Raw genomic sequence first — 20,972 nt, 5'->3', positions numbered from 1 at the left:
GCGTGGTCATTTACAAATGACAGTCTCACGATATGGTGTGAAGAAAAGTTGAGAGGTCTGTGGCAAATGGATAGGAGCTACCATTATACATGGTCATGCCTCCGGCCACTCGGCTGGGTGCCTTTGCATTACGCAGAAGCTATGGACCATGCTAAGCTATCTCCAGGAGCCTGGCCAGGTACTTGCAGGAGCACCAACTGCAACGCCAACTGTGGTGTGGGCACACATGCGGTCCCACCGGGACCCCAGTGGCCGTTAGACTTTGTTGGAGTCAGGTGCCTTTGCCACACACGGTCAATGACCACGTACTCACTCATTTATACTCTGGAGTCGAGAGGGAGAACTTTGTGTGAGTTTCTTGCCCAAGGAAATTACTGTATTTTCCAAAATTCTCCGAATCAAAATGCATAACAATTTTTACAATGGTACTACCTGTTCAGTAATTCTCAAAAAATAAAATAACGAACGACATCATTATCACTTGAATGCGTTAATGCATATTTGAGAGGAGAGTGTTGGCAACACCTCAGATTTATTGCAATGTGTTAATAGAGGTGTGAACACCGCCTACAACATGGTAAATGCCAGGAAGCCTAGATGTACAATCGTAATTGTATTAAATCTCAGCAACAACGCCGAGATCTTTCATCATACTCTCACATGGAACAAAGACAGTATACAGTCGCGTGTCACTTATCAGACGTTCACCTATCCAACATGCCTGTTAACCGACAGGTCAAGCTTGTCATGTGGGTGATCACATGGCTGGTCAGCTGCATATGTGTACAGTACATGTACATCCACATGCTTGTCGGTTGTTTCTTGCAACAAGTTTGAGAGTGAGTTCAAGCGTATTCTACATTCATCAACATCTACATTCATTCTACATCTACATTCATTATACCAAATGTGGAAAAAATGCCGTCTAATACGAACAATAGTTGAGTTCCTAACAGCTTCAGTTGTCCAACATTTTTACTTATCCAACAGGGGTCCGGTCCAAGGGGGTTGGATAAGTGACATGCGATTGTACATGTATCTTGGCAGAGAAACTGGAAGTGGCAGCCAATGGAGCCATTGACGTGGTTTATTCTGAAAGTAGATAGGACCAATTAGTAGACTGTTCAGATAAGTGAGACAACGCAGAAGAAGACGGCTAAGAAGAGGAAGAAGAAGAAGAAGACAGTTGACAAACTTAGAGATTAGTACTAATGCTTGCATACTGTTGTTTTGCCTTGCACGAATCTCTACACTTCTTCAGTAATTAACTCACTAAGTAAATCTTGACGGTTGTCAAACCTGTCCAAAACCTGAATTTTGTTATGTTTCGGATTAGCTAAGATTTGGCAAATACAGGATGCTCTAGATCACCATCACTATGACTTGAACTTGCAACCCTGATGAGTCCCCAGATGTAGTCACTCTAAAATAACTCTCTAACCAACTGAGCCACACACACACACACACACACACACACACACACACACACACACACACACACACACACTCACACACACATGCACACGCACACACACACACATGCACACACACACACACACACACACACACACATGCACACACACACACACACACACACACACACACACACCTCCTCCTCCTCCTCCTGTATTGCTTCCGTCTAAATGGACACGCTACCCTTCAGTGGGGACAAAGACAAAAAAGTCATAAACAAGTTTTTCTATGACTATCGATGCATTTGCATATTGCATAGCCTTTGCTTTCGAAAGTACTTCTTACATGTCTGGCATTCAAAGGCTTCCTTTTGCTCATGTATAAGTTTTTCTCTTTCAGCAGTGCATTTGTGTCTCTTCAAGTCACTAATGCCTCTGAAATCTCTGTGGCATTCAGGGCAGACAACAGTTTGTAAATAAACATTGCCAGATGATACTTGACTAGACTCCAGACAAGCATGGTAATGGTCTCTCCAGGCAGATCTTGATTTATTTGCTAAGTCATACCAACAGCTTTCCAAAGTACCAAATGGGATTCCTCTTCTGCGAATTTGTCAATGTTCTTTGTGCAGGAAATCAACCCCGAGAGACTTGCAAGTTCTCTGCGGGTAAACAAGTGAGAGACGGCGCAAGTGACGCCATCCTACCGTGTCCCGGTCTTGCAGCCATGCTTTTCTCACTTGCTGGTGTGGCGAGTTACTCAAAAGATAGAAAATGATAAGCGATGGAACCATAGAGTATCGGAAAATGGTAGGCAACCACAGAGCAATTCAAACTCCGGGTGCCACCATATACATCCGAGCACACCACACACACACACACACACACACACACACACACACACACACACACACACACACACACACACATGCACACACACATGCACGCACAAACACATACACACGTATGCACGCATGCACACACACACACACACACACACACACACACACACACATGCACATGCGCGCACACACACACACACACACACACACACACACACACACACACACGTATGCACACACACACACGTATGCACACATGCATGCATACACACGCACAAATGCACACAGACACAGACACACAGACACACGCACACATGCACACACGCGTGCACACACACACACACACACACACACACACACACACCACATGATACATCTCTATGACCAAAGTGCAAGTGCATTCGATGTCAAAATCTTTGGGATAATTAAGGTACTCTCATTAAGGCTTTTATCAAAGGGTTTAAATATATTGCATCATTAGTAATTGCCACTTAGCTAATAAATTGTACAACTGACCGTCAATTTCTTCTTTTTCTTATACGACCTGAGTTCTTGTGGTTCCATAATGAAGATACCACCTGGTTTCAGAGCAAGAAAGATTCTCTTAAAGGCTCTCTTCAGTCCCTCATCTCCCCAATTCAAATGTATCCATTTAGTTGTACTCAACAATAATACAACGTCATACTCAGCCTTCTGTTCTCCAAGATGAGCATCAGTTTTGACAACCCAGTTACCCTTAAACAATTAAAGCAATTAGTAAAGCTGCCAAACACAGACAGACACTTCTGGAAGCCTATCACTTATACTGACAAAGTACAAATGTACTTTATAAAGCCTTGTCCACGCTGGCAACTGAATCGCGATTCGACCACAACACTGTCCACACTTGCAACTGAATCATAATCAGATCGTGATAAATCCACTTCACATCAGGAGGTGGCTTTGATCGTGATCGGTTGAATCCAAATACAAATAGTGGGCATTACCTCCACGTACGCTAAGCGTGTAGTTAGAACAGCTAACGCTCCTCACTCAACACCTTACGCCGTTGTACCAACGCCTTCCACAAGCAAAGAACCCACATGTACACATCGGTCATCAGTCCCGCGATACCAAAATGAGGCAGAGGTAGCGTTTTCAAAATGAAAATGTAGTGTGGACGCTCGCTATCCCGATCGGATCGCGATCCATTCTGGTCTAGTATGGACAGGGCTTAAGTCAAAGCAATAACAGTCTCCATTCTTACAAGAAGAATTTGCAACTTTAAGTGAATATGTCAAAAATATCAAAGTAGATTGTTTTGGTTGCTGATTTCACATGTCACATTTACATGTACAACAAAACAGGTCAACAATTCAACAACTCATAAGATACAGTGATGTAAAATGAACTATGTTTTCAATCAATATTCAAGGAGAACTCTCACCAAAATCAACAAACTCTCAGCTGAAAGTTATCACTTCATGACACAACCTTTTGCAACCGTTTACTGCAGACGTTTACTGTAACGAAGAAATATAATGCATTGAATTACCTGTAAAAGTGTGTTTAGTACTCGTATGTGGCATGAGCATAACTCTGATTGCTGGTTAGCAAGGAAGACCGATACCTGTGCACTTTCAAGGTAAGGATTGTGAGACATATGGTTGGAATTTGTGATTTATTGACTAAAGCAAACTGTGACCCCAAACTTATCATGCCAGTATCGACTGTGTCAATACAACCGTGGAGCCTCAAAAGGAGACCAGTCTGTGCCCCTCTTGATCATTCCAATTTGCATTTCAGCGCTGTTAGAATGCAAATGTCTCAAGTGTTTTAATGTATATTTGATATTTTTACAAACCATAAAGCAAAAATTTGCAATTTGGTTGAGCGGTGATTCTATTGTTTGGTAAGAATGTTGTTCAACTGTTAGAAATATATCTTATTGTCAATTGTTAGATTTTAATGTTTACACTAATTGAAAATTGCAACAGTGGCAGTGGTACCATTTGATCATTCTAATTTTGTAACCTAACATCTTGCTCAACTTCCCAGCTAACATATAAAGTGAGAAAATTTGCTGCTGCTGCTGTCGCCGTTGCCTGAACTGTTTCACACTACCAATGTACTATAAGCAATGGCTGCAGGTACTAATTGTATTCATAAAGTTTGATGAGTAATCGCCGATAATTGCACACGTCGTTTCCACGGTAGTCTATCAAGGTACAGAACACCAACTGTTATTGTCAGATACGTCTAGCCTTCTTCTATTTAGATAGGCAATTTTTTGCTCCGTTAATTCATAAATTAGTCTTACGTTACTTTGTTTGCTCTACCATAAAGCTGCATGGTCATGAACTGTGTGTCTGAAGAGATCCTAAGACAACTTTATTAAATTAATACAAATAGCACTTACGTAGATCATCGGTAGTGCGAAAGAGTTCATGCAATGGCAGCGACGGTAAAGTTTCTCACTTTATATGTTGACTGGGATGTTGATCAAAACGTTAGGTTACAAAATTAGAATGATCAAATGGTACCACTGCCACTGTTGCAATTTTCAATTTGTGTAAACATCAAAATCTAACAATTGACAATAAGATACATTTCCAACAGTTGAACAACGCCCTTACCAAACAATAGAATCACTGCTCAACCAAAATTACAAATATTTGCTTTATGGTTTGTAAAAAATCAAATGTAAATAAAACATTTGAGACATTTGCAATTTTTAACAGCATTGAAATGCAAAATTGGAATGATCAAAAGGGGCACAGACCGAGACCCTTCTTAGATTAGCTCATAGATCATGTCTTACTGCATTTTGGATGTGTTAGGAGCACTTGGTATGGTTTAACCTAAAGCAGTTACTTCCAAACAAGGACAGAGAGTAAGACTTCGTGCTACATAAGGGGAATCGTCTGAACAACTCGTGGCCCATTCTCTGCTTCTGTGGCAGGCTGGACTGTAAGCTTTCTGCAGGAACATACTAGGCCTTGTATCTTTCTTTCAACAAGTTTTAGTATTTGGTGAGAGTTGTCTTTAACAATCCACACAGCAATTTGCATGTTGCCTTAGTACATCAATAGCGTTACATTTGTTGCCCTCTAAACTATTTATTAAATTCTTTTTGTGTTAAAATTTAAATTAATAAAAGTCTATGTTTTAACATACATAAATGAATATATGCTCTGCCAACAAAACCTGTACTCTAATAGAGCATATTTACTTCACTAGAAACTCCTCAGAAACTTTTTCGCCAATGCAAAAAGCCTGGAATGCAACTTGTAACACCATGTTTCTAATAAAAAGATAAACTATGGTTGATTGCTTCGACATGCTGCTTGATTCAGACCTTTCCAAAGCACAAGTGATGCAACATTAGACTCGAGCGAGTCTTTCCCTGCCTTCGACATGCCCCAGATTGTCAATCCCCATTGCAGAGTTAATCTCCACTGAAGAGAGACTGGTACCGGACCGCCCACTGACGTCGCTAAGTGCTTGCCATTATTGCACATCAAGTGCCAGCTGCCTTGGGCACATTACACACCCCTTGGTAATTGCCTGCCTTAGTTGTTTTGACGTGGCACACAACCACTTCACAATTGCCAGGAGATCGGCAAAAAGCGACTGAACAGTGTTTTAGAATGGAGAGGAGAGAGAGAGAGAGAGAGAGAGAGAGAGAGAGAGAGAGAGAGCTGTAAGCTGCCCGACTGAATTATCAACAAATGCATCAATATATCATCAGCACACACGAAATGTTTTGACACTCTGTTCTTTGAAAACTGGTTGTTTTGCAGTATAACTAGACCCTGCATGGCGTAGCAACAGGTTTTCACAGAACAGGCCTACGTATACTGTAGAAGAATTCACTTGTCGAGAGGATACCACTTACTACAAATCACAATGTAATATGATACACAAAACGATCACTAAACGGCTCACAAAAGCCGTTTATGTATAAACAGAGCCCTATATGTTAGAAGTATGACCTGTTGAAAGTTAATAATTGCACCGGAAGATGGCAGTCTGGTACCAGGCTTTCTCCACCAAGGATTGATAATTCGGGGAATGACGAAGGCGGGGAGAGACTTGCTCAAGTCTACTGAAATATAACTCAAATCTATTCCCAACTGTTCAAAGTTCCCATAAAAGCCTGGCAATGTACCTTACAACAACTCTGATGTTTGTTAACATTGACGTTGGGTTGCAATTAATAGTGTACAGTTTTCAATTGCATTTCATTGTGTTGTGTTAGGTTACCTACCTATAGTGGTTAATTAATTAAAGGTGTGATGACCAACCATGGCAAAAGACAACAACCACTCTGCAGCTCTCCTGCTTGGCCTATATGGTTTTATTAAAACAACTCTAGTCAGTCTATGACTTGACTGCTTCAGAGATCCAAACATTGCTCTACAATCTCCTTAGAAAACTAGTTCCATCCAATTGCAAGTATCGCATATCATTGCCCTTGATGCAGGACTGGTTGCAAACCTGAATCAGTTGCAGAGGCCACTTCGTCAGCTTATTGCAAGAATAAAATTACAGCAGCCACCAACATAGCAATCAGTGCAGTATGAAGAACAATGCTTCTGGTAAGATTTCCAACTACTGTAGACCTTTCAGGATCTCTCTTGGTTGTCTGTTGACAACAAAAATAGAAAAGTTGAAATGATAAGCATCTGTTGCATGTTAGCAGTGCAATGCAAAAGTAAATCACAAGAAATCAAGTAGGTCAGCACAGTCCGGGAATATTACTTTTCAACTCTTACTCTGCTTTATAATAATTGACTAGTTTCCAATTGTTGAAGCAGTATGCTGACAGCCATGCTGTAGTACTAGTTGTTAGTACCATAAAGTAGTTAGTTTGCTTGCACTATAACATTTGTCTGGCAACAACTTTGCAAACACTACTACAGTAGGTTTACTTTGCTTGACTTTACTAGGGCTAAATTAGCCACCAGTCCAATGAAGAGCAAGGCTTCATAGGTTTACAGGTAGCTTTCTTGTAATGACAGAACCATTTGCGTGTCCAGATAACAAAACTCGTGAAACAGTACATTGTGGTCAATGTGACATTTTGTTGCTTAACAAAAGCCGGACAGCCACAGAAACAACAAGTGGTCGGCACTAAAGAACTCAAAAGCACACCACACAGATTGCCAGGCATGTGAGCAAGGGTGTGCTTACAACCAAAAATGATTATGACCAAAGTGCCTAAAACTGGAAACTGGTCAATTCTTCAAATCTTAGTTTGTACTTACTGTGCAGCCTGACAAGACCATTAATTAGTTAATTAAAGCGTAACTGCAACGCAAAAATCAAAAAAAATTATGTTGGAAATCAATAGTTCTAGTTGCATATACAGTCCGTGCCGTAATTATAAGGACACTGCATCATAAACCCCAGTACAAATGCGATTATCATCTTCCAGCTAGTGATAAAAGTACAGAAACTTCATGAGCTTTAAGCACAGCCTACTAGCAGTGCAGAGCTAATGTTTATCATTGCTAAACAATTCAAAACACGTAAACCACACTCTGAAACTGTATCCGCTTCTAGACAAAATTATCACGTGACTTCTCACTACATTTTCGCTATTGTCACGTGCGCGTCTAGACGTGACACAACATTTTAACTGCTCACTAGTATTTGGTTCGTCCACCTCTAGCTGATCTAATTAAAATTATGCAACGCGCAGCACTGTCAACTAATATAATATCTGCACATGCGCTGCTGGAATCGTCTGCCAGACCTTCTGGACAAAACGCCAGGCTTCTTCTTCATTCTGGGGATGCCTTCTGTTTGTTGAAACTTCCAATGTATGCCACAAGATTTCGATTGGGTTGGCATCTGAAGATTGCAGAGGCCAGTCAAGTACACTCAACCACTGCCAGGTGGATCGAGCGGTATGGATCGGCACATTGTCTTGCTGGAAAACAACTTCCTCTCCTATTAACCATTGAGTGTCAAAAAGCATGTGGTCCTCGAGAACTCCTTGGTAGGTAAGAGCGTCAACACGGCCTTCTAGTCTTACCAGAGATCTGACGCCATAATATGACATGCTACCCCACACCATAACACTTGGTGAGTGTTTTACTGTCAAATCACAGCATTGCAGCAAATACTCTTCTCCCTTACAGCGCCAGACGTGTAATGCTTCGTCGGTTCCAATGCTACTTTTGGCTTCATTGCTAAAAAGGACAGATCTCCACGCCTCCACGTCCCAGTCACAATACATTGCCGCCCATTCTCGCTGAGCAGGCGATGTTTGTCCATCAGCAGCGGTTTCTTGCGTAGCGTCAGAGAATGCAGCTCACTTTCATGCAGTCGCCTTCTAACTGTACTTCAGGAAATAGCAATGTCAGCCTCCTGATGCTGCTGAAAGGATAGCTGTCTCAACGTCTTTCGCCTGTTCTCCATAGCAAGGCGCTTCAGCATCCTGTCCTGACCTGCGGTTGTTTTCCTTTTCTCCAGGACGTGTTGCACAGTTGCTGCTACCGTTTGACAGCCTCTGCAGGCATTAATGAACTGCTGTCTTCGATCTTCCCACTTGCACTGCAATCTGGCGAATGGTATGGCCTACAGAATGTAGCGCTTCAATCTTCCTCTGGTAATGGGACTGAGCTGTTTTCCTCTTGACATTACAGCAACCCACAGCGAACGAGTGAACCAAAACAAACTTGTGAAATGAATTCAGCTGAAAAGAGACTAGCAGATGACATGCAATTTGGGGCTTTTACTCTAGAGTTTTTGGCAGCTGAAACATTTCGCATGTAGGTTGACTGTTTGGAAACACCGGAAATGGCTAATTAGTAACATTTTCTAACTTTTAGAGGTTACTTGCAATGTTCGGACGCTCATTCTTTTACTGAAAAGATAAGCAACAACCTTTCTAATACAGTACAATGCCTAAAACTGTCAGATAAGACTCCCAAATTTAAATTGGAGCAAGATGCGCTAAAATCCCGTGTTCTGATGTTGAGTCCACTCTTCCTCTCGCTTGCGCAAAAGTAAAGCATCTATGAATTATGCAATAAAATTACAACTGCATTGACGTAAATTTGTGAAATTCAACTCTCCATGAGACGCCAAAACAGGACAAACAAAACAGCCTGTTCTTGTGTTACGTCATATAGGTTGAGCGCAGTACGTTCAGAATTCGTAATTTTCAACCAAAAACAAAGTATAGAATAGTGCGATTACGTTTACATCTAGTACTGTCACAATTGAAAGATTTCACTTATTGTCTAAGAAAAAATTTACAATCTAATAGTACATGTATGTTTTGACAGCAGTGTCCTTATAATAATTATGACGCGGACTGTCTGACCTTTAAGTTAAGTCTTTCACTGTGAAATAGCAGGTCAAAGTTGCTTCTGGGTTTTCCAAGTTCCCATAAAGGGCGTGGTGTAGTGTATACGTCACAGAGGAGAGACAAGTGTCAGCGAACTGTAAAAATGACTATATCTTCAGATCCAAGGCAACGCTACTATGGTAGTGGTGACGACAGCATTATTGTTCTGAAAAGCCCTCCAGAGGTTTTCAAGTGATGATACCATTATACATGAGCACCTATGCAAGCGTATTCACCAAGAGCCTGACCTAGCTCTCCTAGCCAGTTGCAGTAGTTTTACTTCTGCACGAGATTTTTCCTTACCCTCAGTTCTCCTGTTTCTCAAATGAGGCTCTCATTTTCTTTTATGGAAATTCCAGAGTGCTGCGATCTTGCAGGGTGGAGGCAGGCAGATGAAAGATTGTGGAAACAGCTCCAGACCTCAATTTTGCTCTTCTATAACCCAGACCAAAGTTCTTGAATAGACCTAGCTGTTCCTCGAAACAATCAGGCTCAAAGTGGCTATTACAGGCTCCTGTCTACTCAGTAGCATGTGTCGTACTCATTAGTAGTCGTCCAGACGACTACAACCTTTTTTGTCCTATTATTTGCAATTCCCACCTTTTCTTAGCTTGGAGATCTTCAGAAATCAAAAAAACAGATTGCGTCTAATTTGTGTGAGTTGGTGCATCTTACAGCTACGCAATACAGAACCATTCTTTCGCCACAGATTCCTTTGTTTACAATACACGCTAGTGTGGAGCTTCCTCTCTGTGATGTGTACACTACACCACGCCCTTTACCTAAACTTGACAAACCAGAAGCAACTTTGACATGCTATTTCACAGCAAAGACTTAAAGGTGCCCGCTGAGTGGCTCAGGAATTCACACGCACATGCAGACACACCCATGCAAACCTGAAATCGTGTCTTTATCCACACATTTACTATTTACCAGTTTGAGATAGCTTGCTGTAAAAAGACAAAGCGATTTCTCAATTTTCATTGTTGCACGTGACCCAAGAATGGGTCTGGAAATTCGAAGCTAGTAGCTATCATGTAAAGATGGATGCTCAATCCACGTTGTCGGTGGCATCCAGCACCTCTCCATGGCTACTTTCACACTCAAGTTTCGGATGTCATTACAATAGTACAATAATGCTCTGGTTTCCACCCATTTCCGGGTCATGTGCAACAAGAAAACAATCGAGAAGGCACTTTGTTGTTTAACAGCAAGCTTAATTTCGCATAGTCAGACTCCTTTCCGCCGCATCATACTTCCGAGCAAATATGGGTCTGGTGAACAGCCTTTGATGTTGCTGTGTGCCGCATAGCCAGAAATCGGCTATCTAACAACCGGATTTGGTTTCTTCAACACTTCAATAAAGACCAGATTGGTATGCACGCAGTGCAATCCTATCTCAATTAGCTTCTCTTGTTTCGTAGAGAACAACTCAAAGACAATGTAGACAGCTAGAGTCATTGCTGTTTGTGACATCTGCATGTCTACAGCAGCAATTAAATGCAGCCATGGGAACGTTGACGTCGACAGAGTTCGATTTCATTCAGCCATGATCGACATCGTACGTCTAGCGTTGTGTGGTCAAGTCACAACGGAGACTGAATGCGAACGTACTGGATGGATGCAAACATAGTCGATGCTGTTTGATGTATCAAGAAATCCGCAGACAGTCCTCAGTGAGCGATATCTGGAAGAGCTGACGTCATCAAAACAAGATGAGTTGTCTTTCTGTGTTTGGGTAATCATCTCATTTGTTTTGTGCATTGCCTTCTATTGAGTACGTTCGCATCCATCCAATATGTTTGCATTCTGCCTCCGTTGTGACACGAGCGCACAACGCTACGTACGACGTGTTAATCATGACAGATTGCCTATGAGAAGGAAGCCTGTTGATGTCAACGCTCCCGCGGCCACGTTTAATTGCTGCTGTAGACATACATGCACATTTCACAAACAGCAATGACTCTAGCTGTGATTTTCTTTGAGTTGTTCCCTACGAACAAGAGAAGCTAATTAAGATAAAATTGCACTGCGTGCATACCAATCTGGTCTTTAATGAAGTGTTTAAGAAACCAAATCTGGTCTTTAGATAGCCGATGTCTGCTATGAGGCACACAGCGACATCAAACGCTGTTCACCGGTCTAGACCCATTCTCGCCCGAAAGTATGACATGGCGGAAAGGATCTGGCTGCGTGAGACCACAGCAAGCTATTATGGTAAATGGTAAATGTGTGGATAAAGAACCTAACACATTTGTCATTAGCTTTCTCAAAATGTCAAGTACGAGGAGCCAAACTGTCATGGCGAACAAGAACATGATTCATCTATTTTTCCCTTACACTAGGAATAGACTATAAGTAGTAGAACGTGGTGCACACTAAGATGTTTCCTTGTTCTGGTTCATTATAACACAACTTAAAATCAGAGCACGACTTCAAGTTTACATGCGGTGAATTGTGAGTGGGTACCTTTAACAGAAAACTCTAAATCTATTTTCCTGTCACAGGGGCGTAGCGTAACTTCTAGAAATGGGGGGCCAAACTTCACAATGTTACGGGGCATGCCCATTTTATAAACACGCCCACTTTTATTGACTTCTAATCGACTGATACGGTATAATCAGTGGCAGATCCAAACTGCAAACAAGGGCAGTGTATATACTATATACAGATTTGTCCTCACACGTATTTCAGTACACAATTTTTATGACCACGCCTAAAAATGATGGGGTAAAGCTCGGTCTAGCCTATGCCATACTACACCCTGCCTGTTATGTATGCACCTAGAACTATCGATTTCCAACATAAACAAATTTTTGAGTTGCAGCTACCCTCTAATCAGCTCTGATTGGCTGCTATGCAAATCTGCCTGACAAGAGTATTAATTGGGTTTAACCAGCAATGATTTGCATTATGAAATTCACAGATGCAGCAAATCAGTGTTGATTGACTAATTACTGATCTTATCAGCTAGCTAGACTACACAGTAGGTGCAAATAAAACACACTTGAAGAATTATCAAAAGTATTTTTTAAACTATATGTACATGACAACAGACAAGCAGGCAACAAGACAAACAAAAATCAAAGATTGAGAAATAACTACACCATTTACACATCTAGTCTTGCATAACCAGACCCTCTCTGCCATCATACTTCCAGCGCTGGTAGTCTGATGGCAGAGAGGGTCTGGCTACGTGAGACTACTACACATCTGGTACAATTACCAACTACATCTTATGTGTGTAGTGAGAAACAAAAACAATGACTCAGTATAGAACAACTTACAGCTTGAAATTTCACATTGCTAGGAAAATATCCATCTCTTTCTTTTCCAGGCAAAGGAAATCCTGCAATAGGTCCAAATGACTTCACCAGTGACAATGGAAACTCCACTTGCTTCCCGTCCACGTCACATGTCATGGGAGAAAGATAATGACGTATATTTTTCTTTGCTATGCTGATCAAGTGACCATCAATATCCAATCCAATGACTAGTTTCGGTTTGAAATCTCGAGCAATGCAAAGAGTAAAGTGACCAACATTACACCCAATGTCAAGACATTTCTTTCCTTCAAACCATTCTGGCTTCAACTTTGCAAGTCTCTCATCCTGCATGCCACCAGGATTTCTGTATCCATAGTAACGGTAATAGTTTCCATATCGAAATCGACATGCATTTTGTTCTTTAAACTTTCGAGCACTACTTACATAAGACAGTTTGCTTGTTACAGGTTTACAAACATCCAACAAAATCCTGCTATCTGCTGGTGTATTCTTTATCTCAACTGAAGAAGTTATTGTTGTTCTTATTACTGCTTCAGTCATTTCAGGCTCCTCACACTCATTGATTGCAGATTTTATTACACACACTCTGTCATTTGTCTCCTCGCGTTGACTTTCGCTAGTTTTACGTTTCCTTTTTCGTTTTTTCTTTGACTTTTGTTCTTTAGAGGTCAGCTGATCTGATCCAACGGAATCTTCAAGTTGAAGCGGATCTGTTTGTAGGTGTGGTACTCTGGGAATGTAATGATCATCTTCACGGTGTGAGCTGCTACTAACGTCAACGTCATCAACACCAGGCAATTCATCTGTCTTCAGATTCAGAGGGTCTGATATGTCCCCACCAATTAAAAATTTGTGCTCAACCTTGCAAGCAGATAAATATTACTGATAGCAACATAATATACATAATTATTACTAGTTAATAATTCAAAGCATTGTTGGGGCGAGCCTCAGTAAGAACAGACACAAAACACGGCGATTTTCATCGCAGAGAACATGCACGTATAGGTATAGCGCTAACGTAAATTTCTTTGTGAAATTATATTTTGGCCGCAGTTGCCAAGCCATCATTAGGAGTTCCAGCCTGTTTGCACATTTTCTTATTAGTCCCGTGGAAATGGCACACAGCACTTAGTTGTAAAAATGCTAACACCTTTCTCTCTTGATGTGTCAGCTAAGAACAATGTATGCAGAAATTTGAAGTAGACACAAACCGATTTGTACACCTCTGCAACACAGAACGCAAACCACTACTACTTTGTTATGTGTATCAGCACCGGCGTAGGAATTAATTAAGCAGGGGTGAAGCCCCTCGCTCAGTGCAGAAATTGAAATTTTCTGTGCCAATGACTTTTGCAAATCTGTTACGGTCTGGTAAGCGAGGTAGATTTTGCTTACTCATGACATCCACGGTAGTCCCCCTCCCCCGTTCATGAACATCTTCGTATGCCACTGCTTGTAGATACCCTGGTAAAGAAATTTGCCTGTGTAAACTTGACCGCTTCAAATCAAGCTACTAGTATTAATTTCATTCACAGCCGGACATGGACACGTGCCTTTAGACATCTCGAAGAACATGCACAGATAAAGAGCTAGCATAAATTTCTTTGTAAAAGCAACATGTTCACATTTTAGTTGAATTTTTGGCTGCAGTCGTCAGGCCACCTCTATGAGCTCAAGCCTGTTTGAACATTCTTTATTAGTCCCGTGGGACTGTGGCACACAGCAACCTGGAGAGCCATACAGCTACTACACTTACACCTGAATTGTGACATCACAAACTATCATGTCTGTGATTGACTGAAAATCAACGTTATTTCCGGCCAGTTGGTCGTACACACATCCCAACACAGTACAGTACACATAGGAAGGGTCTCCCCAAGGCTCCCCCCAAAATATAGACACAAATGTGCACAAATAATACAGTTGATTAATATAAACATGAATGACAACAACAAAGATGACAACAACAACAAATCAATTACAGACTGTTCAATAATACTTTAATAATTTATTAATGACGTAATTCTGAATGACGTAATTCTGTTTTAGCTCGAAACCTGTTCTGATTTGCGTTTACTCAGTTTTCTCTTGTCGCTTTTTTTTCGTTTCGACGCTTCCACTTGCCTTGAGCCGTCTATGCCAATTTCACTATCAGATTGCCAAAATGACCTTTTCCTACTTTTGCGTTGCTTTGATAGCACTTTCGTTGGAGATGCAGATCGAGCTTTCAATACAGCTAATGGTACGTCTTCAGACATTGATAGCTGCAGGTAGCTAGAATTCTTCTTTTCCGCCAACCTAAACGAAACGCTGCAAAACGAATTTGGATTGCATAAATTCCCGGATAACCTCAAGCCTTGTGTGTACATGTACTTACTCGCAGCCAGCCCCTCCCCCTTTTTGACTTCCACCGCAGAGCTAGAGGGTAGGCTGGTTGAGTGAGACTACTCACTGTATTACAAGCCTCAGCTTTCGCCCAGAGCCGTGTATCACCAACGCGGTAGTCACCAACGCGGTAGCGTTGGTAGACCCTGTGCATCTTTCTAAGTCTGGATTCTTCGTGCAAACAGGATCCGAAAGATTTCTTGCAAATGGGATCCGAGCTGCGTGCTGATACCGACAGCTTCAACCTCTTCATCGATAACAATGCAACGTCTCTGCGCTTACTCTAGCAGTTGTGCGGCCGCGCTCTTTACGGCGACGCAGAGGTAACATTTGCATATTGCCTTTCACTGTGCCAAAATTTGAAATGCACCGAAACATGTCACAAATCGCTTTCCAACTATTTTTTGCAGACTATAGAAAATAAAAGAAGACAACAGAACAAGTTTGGAGTCGCTGCGTTGTTTCCTCTCTTTACTACAAAAAGGATCGATCCCGTTTGCACGAAATTTCTTGCAAATGGGATCCGACATGTTCTCCTCTACAGATCGCTTTTCAACAATTTTTGCAGACTCTAGAAAATAAAAGAAGACAACAAAACAAGCTTTGGAGTCGCTGGGTGTTTTCCTCGCTTTACTACAAAAAGGATTCCGATTGCACGAAATTTCTTTAATTAAACGTTTGCACGATCTATTTGTAATTTTTTTAAATTTTATTTTCCAATTTTGATTTCAGAGTTTGCGCTCTCGTGTTGTTTTGCTGTTGTTTTGCACTCGTAGCTTCTCAATGCAGACTCCACCTCATTGACTACACCCAAATTACTAGTTGATTGAGTGCATCATGAAAAATCCACCATCTAAATGCACATAAGAAGTAGACGACGTAAGTACATGTGTGCACGCTGACTATCATTGTAGGCAAATCCCTGAAGTCGTGTCAGAGATTCTAGAGGTTATATTTTGGAAGGAGTCGATCTACTAAGTGGTCTACACGTGTAAGGGGATTTCCCGAGAGGCAATTACACGTAGTCTCCATCTACGTAGATGTGTTTCGACAACCCAATCAATTGTAGTATAGAAATAGAGTGAGTTGCAGCGATTGTCTAACGCGTACGTACAAGCTAGATACGACATGTTGTAACTCTCCAACCGCAGCTAGCAAAGACTACTTACTGCGTGTGTTGACAACTTGTCTAGATTTAGAAGAGTGGGAGAGTAGGCACTTCAGTTGGTTTGTAGAGCTCAAAAACGCAGCCTTGATGCAATCACACAAGAACACGGGTGAAAAATCTTCAAAAACTAGCTACTCTGTAGTAGATAAAATATAATTATTTATATAATGCAGTCTCCACAGTTGTCTAGTAGTGCATGCGGTAATCTGCGGTAATCTCATATTGATGCAGTCTCATATTGCAATCTCATATTACAGTCTCATATTACAGTCTCATATTACAGTCTCATCGCATGGTCTCATCGCATGGTCTCATCGCCTCATCTCATTGTCTAATTTTGACACAAATGGCACGCCATACAATAGTCTCACAAAAATCATTTCTAAAATTACTCTAAGACTGACACTATTCGAATTCTCTTGTCAAGGTTTACTTTTGGATCATGGAGGCAAAGGTGTTTTTTCGAGACTCCCCTCCAGACACCAATATAATATATTAGATCCATTTCATTAAAATAATACAAAATATTCGATAATACATACGTATAAGTCTATCTATTACATATAGAAAATTTAATAGTCTATGGATTCATGTTTAGTGAATAAATATATAAAATAAGAAATGATGTACTTTGTTCTATCATTTGAGAATATTTTGAAATAAGTTAACAGATTTCAATATTTTTAATTTTACAAAAAATGTAATAAATATATGATATAACAGATAATAAAAATATTTAAATACTTAAATATGATCCTATTATAGGTAACTAACCTTTCATAAATTTTATGTAATCGTGTAGAATAATATTATAATTAGATAAATTTTTCAATTGTTACAATACACATTTGTTTTCGAGTACTATTGTTTCAATCTACAATTTTATAAATAAAACAATTAGCCATGCAACGTTTTTACATCAATGTCATTGTTTGTGGTACGTTTAGAGTTTTGTGATGTTTTCCGTAACTGCTACAGTTGTGTTATTGAAATGACTTGAGCCTTCAAATTTAATTTTTGCATATAAATAGTTTTTATAATATAACAAAACTTCTGTTCAGTACACATCAAATAATTCTTTGCTTTACCTTGATGTAGAAGCGATCTCAAGTGGCTTCTCTTCACGTAGATATACTCAATCTGTCTCTAATCTATATTTCAATTTTGTAGCAATGGCGTCCAAGTTATTGAATAACGTATTTATGTTACATATACTAGTTGTACGGATATGTAGGCGCCTCGCGTTCGTGAGTAACACATCCGACGGAGTTTTCAGACCGTCTACTGAAACGCCGAGTCCTAGCTAGACAATACGTATTTGTTGAAACCCTAGCTGTCATGGAAGTAAACATGCAAACTTCCTAGTAGCATGAATTACGTATATAGGCCTGGTTAGGTAGTCGTCATTTTGCGATCGTGATCAAGACAATTGAAATGTACAGTCTAGGTATGCACTCAGTTCCGTTGAAACGACAGTGGCATGGTATTTACTGACATAGAAATTGATATCAGCAAACATTGACTATCAAGAGTGTTATTAGATGCAGCACAGTGTAGTGAAGGATTGATCACACTGCAAGTACGGGACGTGTGAATAGTTGACTGTAGGTGGCATTCAACTCCTGAAGGTGTTTCTTGGTTGTCACGTACACACAGTCCCTAGCTACAATACAAAAAGATGGGGCGACGAAAGTTAATGAAGCGTTTTTGCCGTCGTTTGATCACTTGCATGAATTGTTCCCAGACTCATCTGTAGTCGGACATGGAAACGATTTTTAGGGTAGGTCCTATCATGAAACGTGGTTGTGGGGAGGAGAAATTTGAGATTTGTGTACACACACACACACACACACACACACACACACACACACACACACACACACACACACACACACACACACACACACACACACACATCTATATATATAAAGAAGAGGTGTCTGTCTGTGTGTCTATCTGTATGTCTGTGTGTCCGTCTGTTGGAGCGTTTCTCAAAGACGGCGAGTCTGATCTCAGCCGAATTTGGCTCGCGCACGCCGAATTTATTCCGGTCAAAAGTGAGACTGTGGTCGTCTTCCTGACTTCTCCCACGACGACGCCATTTCCCGCCGATCGCACTCGCTTCCGCTTGCGCGCGAATATCTCCGGAACGGCGCATCGTATCTCCACCGAATTTAGACTGCCCGTTCCCGACGTCGGACGGTACGCGCTGAGCGTGTCGTTTCTTGCGGGCGACGCCGGGAAACGAAAGATGTTTTTGCTGATATCCGGGTCTTGAAAAAATACGCCCACAGTCGTTTGCCAGTCTACGATCGTCGAAGAGCTGCCGTGTTTGATGCACCTGTTCCCCGAAACGCCAGCAACGTCTTCGAAGAGACGACGTTCAGCGGGACTGTCGAAATGACGAGAGTCGGTACGAGTCGTGACTTCGTTAGATACGGGGAACGGATTATCCGGTTGAGTACTGCATGTGACTTCCAGTTCTGCTCTGATAGATTCGTCCAACTGCACGTGACTTCATTTCGGACAGCGCAATATTCGAGAGTGCTATACGATTCGTCTAACTGCACGTGACTTATTTTATTCAACGGGACAGTGCAATATCCGGGAGTTCTATAGAATTGCACGTGTATACGCGACATTTTTATTCACTGCAATCATTCATGGCCAACATCACCTATGATACCATCAAACGCATTTTTAGATACTTTCTGCTATAATCTCTACATATAAAGGCGACCTGTCTCTCCTTCACTTCTGTGTTGTATTGGCTCTATGACAAACGTGTGCGTCAAATGCGGCGCTATGAAGTGGAAAGGAGAAGCACCTGGCATGTTTTGTTCCCCGGGCGAAGCCGGGCATTGGAGCTTGTATATATATAAAGGAGAGGTGTCTGTCTGTGTGTTCGTCTGTTGGAGCGTTTCTCCAAAATGGCGAGTCCGATCTTAGCCGAATTTGGCTCGCGCACGCCGAATTCATTCGAGTCGAAAGTGAGACTGTGGTCGTCTTCCTGACTTCTCCCACGACGACGCGATCGCACTAGCTTCCGCTCGCGCGCGAATATCTCTGGAACGGCGCATCGTATCTCCACCGAATTTAGACTGCCCGTTCCCCACGTCGGACGGTACTCGCCGAGCGTGTCGTTTATTGTGGGCGACGCTGGGAAACGAAAGATACTTTTGCTGATATCCGGATCTTGAAAAAAATACGCCCACAGACGTTTGCTAGTCTACGACCGTCGAAGAGCTGCCGTGTTTAAGTTAGGCCTATCCATGGCTCCGCATGAATTTACAGTTGCTCTGAAGCTATGGCTTGGAATTCCGATTATTTCTCCTTCACAATCAATACGTTGTTCCTGTGGGCGTGTAATTGATTGTTTTGGCGACCATCTTCTTGGATGTGGTCACGGTTCTTTACGTTCTAAACGCCACGATGCACTGAGGGACATCATATATCACGCATTACTGGTGGATAACGAAGGCGCTCAGCTCGAGCAACGTTGTGGTCCAGACAGCAATAGCCGCCTTGGACATATCTTTCATCCAGATTTCGCTGATGGACGACCAGGTTATTTCGGCGTTTCGATAAGAAACACCATGCAGCCGGCGTACGTCGCTAAATCCGCCATTTCTGCTGGAGCCGCTGCAATGGCTGCTGAAGAAGAGAAAGACCATCGACACGACAGCGAAGTCAATGCAGCAGGAGGTTACTTCTACCCAATAATAGTGGAGTCTTTTGGTTTGTGGACGTATTCCAGTCTTGCAACTTTGAAGGTTATCGCGTTCAAGACCACAGCAAAGAGCAGAATAAGTTTTAGTACGGCAGTCAGTAACTTACTGCAACAGCTTTCAGTTCGCTTATTTCAGATTAACGCACGTATGATTTGCACTAGTTTGCGATTTGACACTGAGTTTGACTTTTGGGATTTGTCAACTTTGGCAGGGGACGGGTAGTTGTTATCTGCAATAAGAATATACATATATATATATATATATATATATATATATATATATATATGTATCCAAATATATATTTCAATACAACCAATCTACGACACAGGCAAATCCCATGAACTAAAATTACTGTCATAATTGTCTAACAACAATCTACTGAGAATCATGCGTGCATTATACGACCACAACTTGACTGACAATTGCTGCAACAAATTATTTAAAGACTGACTAAAAGGAATAGTATTAACAGAAACAGTTTTAGATGCTATAGTCTTCAATGTATCCAAGCTGACATCCGACCATGACCCAAATGCTGCAAGTGGAAAGAAGAGAGCACCAGATGAAAACACTTGGATGTCGTCCTTCATACACTTTGAAATTTCTCCTTCTAAAGGCGCAAACCGGCGTTGCTTGCTGAATGTGACACAAATCTTTGCTGGAGCGAATTACACACGGTTACATCAAAATAAGCCGGACAGCCAAACAATAAGTTTGGATGATAGACATCGCCAGGTCGACTATAGTTCCCTGAAGAAGATCTTTGTTTGCGTAGGGTTCCTTTATCCTGTACTAGCAAATCTTG

At 41.4% G+C, this 20,972-nt stretch overlaps 1 protein-coding gene across 1 annotated transcript in view; it reads right to left on the bottom strand.

Moving 5' to 3' along the window:
* LOC134191235 (probable RNA methyltransferase Y17G7B.18) overlaps window positions 1-15,215 on the bottom strand; it is an 18,329-nt gene extending 3,114 nt beyond the window's left edge. Inside the window, exons 1-3 of the mRNA XM_062659835.1 lie at window positions 14,941-15,215; window positions 12,884-13,744; window positions 2,771-2,989 (exon numbers count right to left, since the gene is read on the bottom strand). Of these exons, the coding sequence (XP_062515819.1) occupies window positions 2,771-2,989; window positions 12,884-13,744; window positions 14,941-15,141 (1,281 nt within the window). The 5' untranslated portion in view covers window positions 15,142-15,215. The remainder of the gene's footprint in view (window positions 1-2,770; window positions 2,990-12,883; window positions 13,745-14,940) is intronic.
* Between the last annotated feature and the right edge of the window lie 5,757 nt (window positions 15,216-20,972).

The sequence above is a fragment of the Corticium candelabrum genome, chromosome 1, assembly GCF_963422355.1.
Source record: "Corticium candelabrum chromosome 1, ooCorCand1.1, whole genome shotgun sequence".
NCBI classification, from domain to species: Eukaryota; Metazoa; Porifera; class Homoscleromorpha; order Homosclerophorida; family Plakinidae; genus Corticium; species Corticium candelabrum.
Note: the sequence above shows the minus strand (reverse complement) of the source record. Positions and strands in the feature narration are given on the sequence as shown.